Raw genomic sequence first — 12763 nt, 5'->3', positions numbered from 1 at the left:
GGGGAAAAAGAATAACAATTTTTTAAATATTGGGCTGTCTTATTTATTCTCTCTCACACACAACCTGCCACTAACGTTAAACCCCTTTACTGTTCAATTAAACACATTCAATTTTTATTTATTGTAAAAGCAATTGGGCTATTTTAATCTCACACACACACTTCTCCGCCTCATTCTGTTTTCATTTACTCGTTCGTTATCTGACCAGCTTCAATCTTGTAGGCTACTCACTTCGTTTCTTGTAGCCCTCGAAAGGGTTTTGGAGGTTGATGCCTCGGTGAACGTGAGTTGTTTGGCTTTCTTGTCCGCAGCAGCAGAAAGCATTTTCGAATGTTTGAATGAATCAAAGTGGGTCGTCACCGTCGATTTTCTCTTATGCTCCAACACACAGTTGCACGGGGTGCAGAATAGTTTCCCCCCACTTTTTGCCCGGTCTGTAGTAGAAATGTTCGTCGGTAAATGAGATGGATTAGATTTTTTCATCTTGGTGTTTTCTCTATCGTGTGAGCTCCACACGTTCACTCTATACAGTGTTGTTTACATTCTGTGATGCGTGAGCTGATGACGTCACGTCAAGACGAGTTAACTTTTTTTTCTCTCAACTTTGTGTGGAAAAATGCGGGGATTATGCGGCCTTATGATAAATATGCGGCCTTTTAAAAATCTGCGCCATTTTGCTGACTATGCGGTAAATTCTGCGATCGCAGAATCGCGTTTTTCTGGAGGGTCTGATTAAAGAAAAAAGGACTTGATTTTCCCAATAATAGACGTGTTAATGAACAAAGAGCTTTGAACCTAAAAAGAAAATTCCAAAAAAACAACAAATTCTACAAGGAGTACAAAGAATTCATGGCGGATGTTGTTGATAAAGGTGGTTTTTGATGGCGGTGCAATTTACCAGGGCACATCTCTGAATGCACGTCTTCGCCAAGGCCCAGATTTAACCAACAGTCTTATTGGTGTCCTTACAAGATTCCGGCAGAAGAACATTGCATTCATGGCAGATATTGAAGCCATGTTTCATCAGGTCAAGGTGCCAGAGGAAGACTCAGATCTTCTCACATTCTTGTGGTGGCCCGATGGAGATCTCAGTAGTGAGCTAGAAGCGTACCAAATGGTTGTACACATCTTTGGAGCAACATCCTCGCCTAGTTGTGCCAACTTTGCCCTACAACAGTGTGCAAGAGACAATATGGATGACTTTAGCCCAGAGGCAGTCTCTTCGATGTTAAGAAATGTTTATGTGGACGATTGCCTAAAATCAATGGAAGACAAGAGGAAGATAATCTAAAAGAACTTAAAAGCCTGTGCAGTAAGGGTGGTTTTAAGTTAAACAAATGGGTAAGCAACAGCAGAGCTCTACTGCAAACAATACCTGAGGAAAGTAGATCAAAGGAAATCAAGGATCTGGATCTGGATAAAAGTACCCTACCTGTTGAAAGAGCTCTCGGAGTTCAGTGGTGCACGGAAACGGACTCATTCAATTTCAAATTCACTCCTCAGGATAACACACTTACCAGGAGAGGCATTCTGTCAGTCGTGACCTCTATATTTGATCCACTGGGTATGTTGTCCCCTGTGATCCTCCCTGCAAAGCAAATCTTGCAAACATTAACAGGAATAAGGCTAGGATGGGATGAAAATATTCCTGAAGAATGTAAGGAACAGTGGTTGAGCTGGCTACACCACAATTACTGAGAGACTTCAAATTCAAAACCACTCAACACCACTCAACTTTGGAGATCCAGTCTCAGCTCAGCTTCACCACTTTGGAGATGCTGGTGAAAGTGGTTACGGAATGGTGTCTTACCTTCGCCTAATGAACAAAACAAACGCAGTTCATTGTTCCTTTATCATGGGTAAGGCCAGAGTAGTTCCACTCAAACCTGTGACCATCCCAAGAATGGAGCTTGCCACTGTAGCCGTCCGGATGGACCGCATGTTGCAGGAAGAGTTAGAGCTTAAACTCCAGCCATCCGTGTTTTGGACTGACAGCACGTCTGTGCTGAAGTACATACAAAATGAAACAAAAAGATTCCACCCCTTCGTCACCAACAGAGTCACAGTCATTCGAGCTGCTTCAGAGACTTCCCAATGGAGGTATGTTAATGGTTGCCTGAATCCAGCTGACTGTTTCAAGGGGAATCTCTGTAAGTCGCTTTCTGAGAGATGAATCCTGGTTAAGGGGACCAGAGTTCCTTAGTCTCCCTGAGCATCAATGGCCTAAATCTCCAGATTTGACTAACAGCCAGCGACCCTGAAGTGAAAGTTTTTGCAGTAAGTGCCACCCCCATGGAAGAAAGCTCTGTGACAGTGAACAAGTTACTCACTTACTATTCCCACTGACATAGCCTGAAAAAGCTGTGGCCTGGATGCTACGCATAAAATCCGCTCTGATGGCGAGGGCAAAAATGGATTTGAAGGAAAAGAGCAAAACATGAAAAAGGACCTCTCACTGTTGAAAACTTGGAGGAAGCGGAAGCTGCCATATTTCAGTTTTGTCAGTCCGCTTCATTTAAGGATGAGATAACTGCGCTAAAGAAAGGACTTGCAGTAAAAAGGAGCAGTCATCTTCAAAAACTAGCACCCATTCTCCAGAACAACTTGGTAAAAGTTGGCGGAAGGTTAGCGAAATCTGCAATGCCAGCTGAAGCCAAAAGCCCAATTATCTTACCTGCAAACAATCATGTGATTCAACTCCTCATCACACATATCCATGAGAACATAGGGCACATTGGAAGGACTCATACTCTGTCAGGTTTAAGACAGAAATATTGGATTCCTGGAGGAAATTCTGCCATCCAAAAAATCCTCTCTAAATGTGTAACCTGCAGGAAACTCAGTTGTGTAAAAAGTCAGCAATTCATGGCAGACTTGCCGGAAGAAAGAGTTACCCCTGATGATCCGCCCTTCACAAACGTGGGTGTGGATTGCTTTGGCCCATTTGAGTTGAAACCGAGAAGAGCCACAGTTAAAAGATACGGTGTATTTTTTACCTGTCAAAACATCAGAGCAGTTCACCTTGAACTTGCACACAGTCTCAACTCTGACTCTTGCATTAATGCCATCAGGAGATTCATTGCAAGAAGAGGCCCTGTCAAGGTCATGAGTTCAGACAACGGAACCAACTTGGTTAGAGCTCAACGTGAACTAAAAGAAGCAATACAGGAGTTAAACCAAACACAAATTCAGAACAAGCTTCTTAAAGAGGAAATAAACTGGATATTTAACCCACCAGCAGGCTCCCACCATAGAGGAATCTGGGAAAGACAAATCAGAACCGTCAGACGCATTCTCAGTGCCCTCACGCAAGAACAGAAGCTTGGCGAGGAAGGACTTGCCACACTTTTCTGCGAAGTGGAGGCGATCATAAATGAACGACCAATAACGACTGTTTCCAACGACCCTGGAGATTTAGAGCCCCTCACTCCCAATCACCTTTTGCTTCTCAAATCAAAACCGTTTTTTCCGCCTGGTGTCTTTAATCCGAGCGACTGCCACTGGAAGAGAAGATGGCGCCAAATTCAGTACATGGCCAACTTATTTTGGAAGCGATGGACAAAGAATACCTCCCGGAACTCCAAATAAGGTAAAATTGGAACAGGAAAAGGAGCAATTTTGCAACCGGGGACATTGTCCTTATCGTCGACGAAAATGCTCCAAGAAATTCCTGGCTGATGGGGCGAATAACGTACGTTAATGTATGCATTCAAACACTTTTTCTGTTACCAGCTGTATTCACCTTGCAGGTGCAACTATGTGGCTTTTATCCTGGATAATGTGTTTAAGTCATGGATGTTTAAAGTTTAACGTCTTCATAATTCTCTAATGTTATAGTTCACTTTTCATTCAGGAAGTGTATGACGCTGCGTTGTCAGTACGCTTGTCCATGTTTGTGGTTGGTCAAATGTTGCTAACCACGCCCCTTTCATGTGAACGCGCACTCAGCCGGACAGAGAAATCCTGGCTAGAGTTACCGAGTTGATAACCAGAGTCGTAGCACCGCTTAGCGAGCGTTTGTTTTAAGGGTTATTTTTTTTCTGTCCCCTCAAGTTCTACCGGGTCCAGCCACGTTAAAGGCCAGCTCCATCCTGAGCACCAAACCTCCCATCCAGCCCAGACCGGTGTGTGTTTCCAGCCTCCCCGTCACCCAGCCCCCCGCAGCCCCCATCCTGCAGGGCCTCCCCTCCATGGACCAGAACAGACCTGGTAACAGTCTTTATGTTTTATTCAAATTCATTTGAAAGCAAGTAATGAAGATGAAGTCAACTATATACATGTCAGAAAAATAAATACATTAAGCTAAATGATGCAGAAAGTTTTGGAAAGTGACCAAGTAAATGCAGGAGTCTATATTCATGTAAATAGAATAAGATGCACAAGAACAGAATGTCAAATGACATATACAATAAAATAAAATTATGTTTATTGTATTGATAACTAGTGCAGACAGATGAATGCTTTATGTTATGGAGGCATTTAGCAGAGCTTGGGTTTTACTGAGCAACACTGAATAACTTCCCTTCAAACAAATCTCAGATGCTCAAATCCCCCCCCCTCTTCCCTCCTCCAGTCGTCTTGTCTCAGTCTGTCTGCCTCGGTTCCACCCCGGCCATCGTCAAAATGGAGCCTGTGTCCCCCGGCATCCAGCAGCACTGCCCAAGTCCCACAGCCCTGCCCTGCAGCAAACCCATCGTTCCGGCAACGACAACGTTACCTGGCAACAACTGCATGGATATCGATGTGAGTTGTCTGGATATTTCATTGAATCTCAACAAGAAACCTGCCTGTATTCAAGTGAGCTTATTTTTTTATTTATTATTATTCCATAATATGTGAACCATATTTGTGTACGTACACACACACACACACACACACACACACACACACACACACACACACACACACACACACACACACACACACACACACACACACACACACATTGCTCCATTGAGTGATATTGTAAAAAATATATATATATTTTAGAAAGCATACAATTTACAAGTAAAGTTTGATTATCCTGAAAGAGCTGAAGCGTTTCTAAGTACAATGGTTTGGGTAGCTAGAGGTATGCAGATTGCCTAGTTGAACTAGGAAATGCGGACAATGAAACTTATTTATGTCTTTTTTTAATTGAGGGATAAACCCTGCACCATCTTGCCCACAGGAAGAACACACTCATGGCATTTGTTTCATCAGAAGTATTTAGCCTCAGTCATGACAGAAATACAAAATGCATTTGAGCCTGAATCAATGTTGGCATACACGAAAGGCGCCTTAAATCAAATGTATTATTATGATATCTTACGTGGCTGCTTTAAGTGCATTCACTGTAGCTAAAGCAACATGTAAGAGATGGGATCTTTTTTGTGTGTGTCAGGTAAGTGATTTAGAGAGAACACAGTGTAGAAGGGTTAGTAACATCCCACTGAAGGCCTGAGTGTTTCACCTGACACCTCTCACATTAACTGATATATGTTGACTTGGTAACCTCAGGGTGTTAAACCTTTGCTCTATTTGTGTTCCTCTCTTTTATTCCTCTATTTCAACATCCTGATAATCTTCCCTCCTCCTTTCTTTCACTTCGTCCTCCTTATCCCTTCTTCCTCCCTCCGCCTCCTTTTCTTAAAACCCTTCCCTCTTCTGAGCTATTTCCGTTCCTTCCTCCTTTTTCTTATACGTTTCCTTCTCCCCCTGTTTGCCCATGTCTTCCTAACCCCCTTCCTCCTCCTCCTCCTCCTCCTCCTCCTCCTCCTCCTCTTCTTCTTCTTCTTCCTCCCTCCTCCTCCTCCTCTATCTTCTGCAGATGAAGGTGCTGAAGCGGCAGCAGAGGATGATAAAGAACCGGGAGTCTGCGTGCCAGTCGAGGAAGAAGAAGAAGGAGTACCTGCAGACCCTGGAGGCTCAACTGAGGGAGGCCCAGCAGGAGAACGAGCGTCTGCGCAGAGAGAACCAGGCGCTGAGGGAGAGGCTGGCCGGGAAGGAGGTGAGGGAGAAGAGGGAGAATAACCGCGGCAAAACTCAATTACAGCGCCATGTCCTTTCCACACTCTAGGTGAAAGTAGTTAATGTAGGTTAGTAGTATTAGTCATGACAACGGCTACAGTTCATTAGGAAGATTTGTATGTGGAAATTAAGGTGTTTACAAACTTTACAGGCCTTTTACGTTCATATCTTGTTTTCATCCACAAACCTTAACAGGCTGATACCAAAAGGAAAGAGAACAGCAGAAGTAAAGATTCTCTAAGGTTTCTGGTGAAAGTGTAAACCAAGCAGTCACTAAGACCACCTACAATAGAAGCCAGAGAGAAGCCACATCATGACATCACTGTTTATGACAACAACAACAATGGCAGACTGTGCACATGTTGCTCTTCTGTTACGAAGCCAGATTGAGATTGCAAACACAATTTAGCCAAATGTATATTCTTTTCCAGGTTGGTGTGGCCAACACACAATGCCACACAATGCTACTTGGCTGCTTTTTGATCTCGGCACATTCTTCAACAACTTTCTTCTTGAGCTGTTGTTGTTCATGATAATCCCGCCCCAGCCTCCAGAAAATGTGGTTCTCTGTTTTCGGTGCTGTAGTGTAACCAGAATTTGAGCCGAGGGCCGGACTGGCTGCAGTGGAAACATGAAAAACTGGTTTCAAATCGGGGACCCGATCCACCTTTGTGGAAAAGGGTTAAAAAAACGGGGCTGAAATGATGGCCTTCTGTTCCCTTTTAAATTGAAATTCCAGTATTTTCTTCACATTATCAAAGGACAGTATAATGTTAAAAAACATTTATCAGGTTTAACCTCACCATCCTCTAACCCAGACCTGGGCACTGTACGGCCCCCGGGCCACATACGGCCCTTTGGTTGACTCTGACCGGCCCGTGTAAGGTTAATTGGAAATTACAAAATAAACATATTTTCTAATTTTACCTCATGCATGGACTAAAGCTGCAATGCTTTTATTTTGAAGTTGTTTTTTATTCACGTACATAATGACGCAATACGTCAAATCAAGACATGCGCGTTATTGGATAATTGTCACAAGACGACTTTAGCGCTCAAAAATGTCAGCTGATGCTAAAAAAAGAAAGGTAGATGCCGAATGTAGGGTTTTCAACAAAAATTGGACTGCTAAGTATTTATTTACTGAAGTCGGAGGTAAAGCCGTGTGTTTAGTTTGCGGGGAGCAGATCGCCGTGTTCAAGGACTACAATTTGAGTCGGCATTACGAGACGAAACACGCGGAGAAATACAAAAACTTGACTGATGCTGAAAGGGCGCGCACATCGAACGCTTTGCTAGCTAAGCTGCAAAAGCAGCAAGGCTTTTTTACCAAGCTTCACACATCCAAGGATGCAGCAACCAAGACCAGCTTCGTGATATCCCACAAAATAGCTAAACACAGTAAGCCATTCTCAGAGGGGGAGTTTGTCAAAGAGTGCTTAGTGGACTCTGCAGCACTAATATGCCCTGAAAAAAAAGAAGCCTTTGAGCAAGTCCCGCTGTCCAGGCGAACCGTGACGAGAAGGATCGAGGACATTGCGGGGAATCTGGAGCTTCAGCTGCAACATGAAGTGGCAAGTTTTGACTTTATCTCCTTGGCTTTGGACGAGAGCTGTGATGTCCGCGACACAGCGCAGTTACTCGTATTTGTCCGTGGGATAACGCCGGACTTCAAGATTACGGAGGAGCTGGCAGCAATGCGGCCGATGAAAGGGACGACGACAGGGAGCGATCTGTTCACGGAGGTAAATGCGTGCATGGACACGCTGGGACTGAAATGGGACAGACTGGCAGGTGTCACAACAGAGGGTTGTCCAAATCTTACAGGTAAAAATGTTGGACTTTTGAAACGTATGCAAGATAAAGTGACTGAAATCGATGCAGATAAGAAATTGGTATTTTTGCATTGTATTATACACCAACATGTGTTTTGCAAGTCAGTGCTAAAAATTCACCATGTTATCGATGTTGTTACTAAAATAGTAAACTTCATCAGGGCACGGGCATTGAATCACAGACAGTTTGTTGCACTTTTGGAGGAGCATGAGACTGAGCATAGTGACATCGGCTACCACACAGCTGTCAGATGGCTCAGCCTGGGCAAAGTGCTAAAAAGAGTTTGGGACCTGAAAGCAGAGATTCAAGAGTTTTGTGAGAAGAAAGGCAAAGACATCCCAGAGCTCTCAGACGAGGACTGGATGGCAGATTTTGCATTTGCTGTTGATGTGACTGCACTGATGAATGAACTGAACACCAAACTGCAAGGCAAGGGCCTTTTTGTTCATGAAATGCACAGCCTGGTGAAGGCTTTCATGAGAAAGATGCAGTTTCTTTCAAGCCAACTGGAGAGCAACACTCTCACTCACATGCAAACCCTGAAAGAAGTCACACCATCAGCTGATCACCTCCGCAGGTACTCATCCATGTTAGGAGCATTGCATGGTGAGTTTTCAAGGCGATTTGAAGATCTCCGAACAATCGAGGATGAAATGCTCATGATTTCCTCTCCCTTTACCTGCAGTATGGATAATGCACCCAGTGATGTTCAGCTGGAACTCATTGACCTGCAATCTGATGCAGTACTGGCAGAGCGCTTTAAGTCAGGATCTCTGCTGGATTTCTACTCTTCTCTCGAGGAGGAGAACTTTCCAAACATGAGGAGACATGCTCAGAAGATGTTGGTTCTCTTTGGCTCTACCTACATATGTGAACAAACATTTTCAAAGATGAAGTTTATGAAATCCAGGTATAGATCCTCTCTCACTGATGATCATCTGTCAGCTGTGCTTCGCATCTCCACCTCAGACATTCAACCTGACTTCGATGCACTCGTTAAAGCCCAGCAGAGACTAGATTTCTCTCACTGAACAAGAAAAAAGAACTTAAAAACACCAAATGAGGTGGTTAGACTACAAATTTAGGCATGTAAAGGAACCAACTAGCAGTGAACTGGGACACTTTCTTTGGAAGCCTTTTCTCAAAATCACAGTTCAGTGATGTTCAGTGACAGTTCAATATGATGTATCTTGCTGAATGTTTGGAGCACAAAGACGTGATGTCTTAAGAATGCTAAGAACCTTTACACAACTTTCCAACAGTATATGAAACTCAAAATGTGTTTTGTAGTGAATGCGACTGAAAATGTTCACTAATATGAGTCAGAAATGGTGAAAAACGTTCACATTTTGTTTACCATTGTTTTGGGAAATTTGATTGAATAAATTACATTTTTTGTAAGGCAACCTCACTTTTTCATTGCTCAACTATTTTCTTACCAGCTTGTCAAAACAATGCTATTTACTGCTTTTTATAAAGAAATACAATTAATATTATGCAGAATTGAGTTCAGCCTTTTGGCCCGGCCCTCCACAATATTTTTTGTTTCTCATGTGGCCCCATGGAAAAAATAATTGCCCACCCCTGCTCTAACCTATCTCACTGCTTATACCACATTTCCCACGAGAAATGGGTGATTATATTTTGAAAATAAAAAAATAACTGTGTGAATATTCAGTAGTTGTTTACATGCAACATGTGTTTTTCAGGGCAGTGACTCAGCGAGCAACAAGCGAGCCGTGTGTGTGATGGCCGTCCTGCTCTTCATGACCTTCAGCTTCGGACCCGTCAGGTATCCTGCAAACTTTATCTAACATCTTACACCTTACTGCTTTTTCAGGCCTTCTAAAGAGTTACTTTAGTAGTCAAAGAAGTGACTGACTGAGAACATGCCAGAAGCATCTTCATTTTGAAAGAATGTTAACTGATTCATGTAAAATACTCTCGCGCCAATTGTGGCTAAGTTAACAAAAACTATACAATGCCACAATAGAATAGAATAGAATCGTTCAATATTATTCAGAGGTCGCGTTAACCGAATATTTTCCGTCTCTGACGGAATTTTTCCAAGAATGACGGAAAAATCTGCCCAAGTAAATACGTGTGGGAAACCCTGCTATCTTACCAGTTCTTATGCAACTCGCAAATATCTCTCTTCTCTCTCTTCTCTCTCTCTCTCTCTCTCAAAGTTGGTGCGCAAATGTGCCTTTTTTCAAATGATCCGATGCTCTTTTTTGGCGCACCAGTTATGTGCAGCCCTGTATATAGATACATTTTCATAACAAAACAATGGGGTTGCTAAGCCGTTGCTAGGCGCCGCCCCTGCCTCGTTGTTTAACCGGCTTTAGCAATCGCAAAATGCCACTGCAGCTGAGTGTCCGAAGCTTTTTTAATAAGCCCAGTAATTGTGATGGTGTGGATAAACGAGGTGAAAAAAGAGGGGTTGATGCGGTGGAGGATGAAGGACAAGCCAGTAAGAGTAAAACTGACAACGTTCAGCCAGCAGCAGAGGGACAAGCAAGTGGCAAGGAGTTGAAGCGGGAGTACCGGGTTCAGTGGGAGCAAGAGTTTAAGTGGCTGAGGAGGAAAGATTGCAAAATGTTCTGCGACATCTGTAGAAAAGCTAAGATGAGTAACGGATTTGTCCGAGGGTGCACGACGATGCAGAAATCAGCGCTGAATTATCACAAACGTAGCCATAGCCACATCGAAGCTTCAAGGGTGGTCAACCAGAGCGTGGCAAAGGTAAAACATGTGGAGGGATCGCAGGTTGCCTGTAACGAGGCATTAAAAACACAATTGAAGGTTGTGTTGCATATGGCAAACACAAACATCCCGAGCCACCTATATCCCAACCCTAATACAGCTATTACAATCTGCTGGATGTCCAGACCTCAACAGTGCGCACACGTACACCCACCATGAGACAGTCAATCAGATGGAGAAGGCGATGGCAATGACCATAACTAGCACTATCGATGACTGCATCGCCAACAGTAAATACATCGGGGTAATAGTAGATGAGACGACTAATATCACGGTTGAGAAAATGCTGATCACATACCTGACACCTCAGCATAAAGGGGAGCCTGAAACCGTGTTTATTGGCAATTATGTAATACCCTCTGGCACTGTAGAATGCATCACAACAAAAATAAAAGATGTGCTATCGGGCCGTGGTGTAGCTATGGCTGGGTCGTCGGTATGGGAAGTGATGGAGCGAATGTGATGGTGGGTCGAAAGGCCGGAGTTGCACAAAAGATGCGACTGAATGACTGTCCCTACCTCATAAACATTTACTGTGGTGTGCACAGAACGGCACTGGCTGCGTGCAATGCCTCCAAGGCTGTGCCTGAAATAAGTGCATATGTTACGACAATTAATAACATATACACTTAAAGAGCAACTTCCAGGTTAAAGACACATGTGAATAAATGTGTAGGAAAATGATGAATACACTAGATTTTCAAAAAAATATACAGAAATATACACTACAGTGACATCTGGCGTCGTTTTTGTAAGAAATGTTCACTTCCGCATAAAAAAGCCTCGGCACGTGACCTCCCGCGTGTGACGTAACACGGGGGACACAAGGGGGAGAGCGGCCGGTGTAACGCATTAATAAACATGGATCCCAATGCTAGTTTCGACACAGGAGACACAGAAGAAGTTGAACATGAATATTCGAATGCATATGACGGACCACAACCTTATAATTATGAGCCTGCTAGGCGTCCAAGCGACCAGGAGCAGCCAAGGATTAGAAGAAATAACGGCCATCGGAGAGAAATTGAGCTGTGGTGTGAGGAGAACCAGTGGAGAACTGGGCAGCTATCTTGGTGAGTGACCGGCGTTAGCTACAGAATGTTAGCTAACGTCACATCACAACATTGTAAAGTTAGCTATCATATATCAGGCTATAACTAAAGTAGCATTGATAATATAGTAACGTTACTGGCAGGACTGTTGATACTGATCCATAACAGAAACTAATGCGCAAGTATCAGCCGTATTTCGCGTTACCTAATGCAACTCCACACTACGGTGCTGTGTACCGGAGGAGAGACGCGAGATACGGCTGATACTTGACGATCTGGCGGAGAAAGGTTGTGGAGCCTCCGTTGATATGTCGTTGTAAATGGCTTGATGGAAAGCAGGTGTGTAGTCGGGGAGGGTGCACAGCTGATTGCAGCAGGTGAGTGGAGGTTGAGCCGGGAGCCAGGAGTGACAGCCACCACGCACACACAAACAACACAGACAGGGGGAAACAAACAAACACAAAGGAGACGGCTGGAGCAGTACAGCCACCACAGCGTTACCTAATGCAACTCCACACTTTGTCTTACGGTGCCGTGTACCGGAGGGGAGAGAGAGAGAGAGAGCAGCGAAGGGGGGGGGGGGGGAGAGAGAGAAGTAATAAGGTTTCCTGATAAAGCTGTGGAGAGTATGTGCTGCAGGGAGGTGGATGCACAACGCACCCAGGAACGAACGCTAGCTCCGGTCCTTTTTACTGTGGACTCGATGTCCTGACAGGCTGGTATTTGTGCAACCTGCACAAACACAATACTGCACCATGATTACAAATGGTGAAATACAATGTAAAACTACCGAAAAATACCAGCGCCTTAAAACACAACCGCTCTGCTCAACGCAACTCTACTATACCCGCGGTCAGAGAGCGGAGATGTGTCCCCTGCGTGATGTAATATGACGCGTTTGACGTATGACCTTAAAAAAAAGCCGTTTTTAAGAGCAGAGCTCAAAATTGCTCCTTTCCCTCTGAATTCCTGCCCTTATGTCTCGTCAAACATATCAAATCCTGCATTCGCTTTTTTAATTGTAATTTTCAAGCAAGTTTAAGCATAAATGTAGAAAAAATAAAAACCTGCAAGATGCTCTTTAATACAATAATTCGCCC

The 12763-nt window shown here is 43.9% G+C and overlaps 1 protein-coding gene across 3 annotated transcripts in view; it reads left to right on the top strand.

Moving 5' to 3' along the window:
* The window catches only part of atf6b (activating transcription factor 6 beta), a 41820-nt gene that overhangs the window by 15723 nt on the left and 13334 nt on the right, over positions 1–12763 (top strand). For 2 of the 3 annotated variants that reach the window (XM_079654498.1, XM_079654496.1), the window contains 4 exons: positions 4054–4209; positions 4574–4797; positions 5810–5989; positions 9555–9637. In XM_079654498.1, coding sequence (XP_079510624.1) covers positions 4054–4209; positions 4574–4797; positions 5810–5989; positions 9555–9637 — 643 coding nt within the window. The remainder of the gene's footprint in view (positions 1–4053; positions 4210–4573; positions 4798–5809; positions 5990–9554; positions 9638–12763) is intronic. The other variant, XM_079654497.1, reaches the window with a different exon arrangement.

This window comes from Notothenia rossii, assembly GCF_949606895.1.
Source record: "Notothenia rossii genome assembly, chromosome: 10".
Lineage (NCBI taxonomy): Eukaryota > Metazoa > Chordata > Actinopteri > Perciformes > Nototheniidae > Notothenia > Notothenia rossii.
Note: the sequence above shows the minus strand (reverse complement) of the source record. Positions and strands in the feature narration are given on the sequence as shown.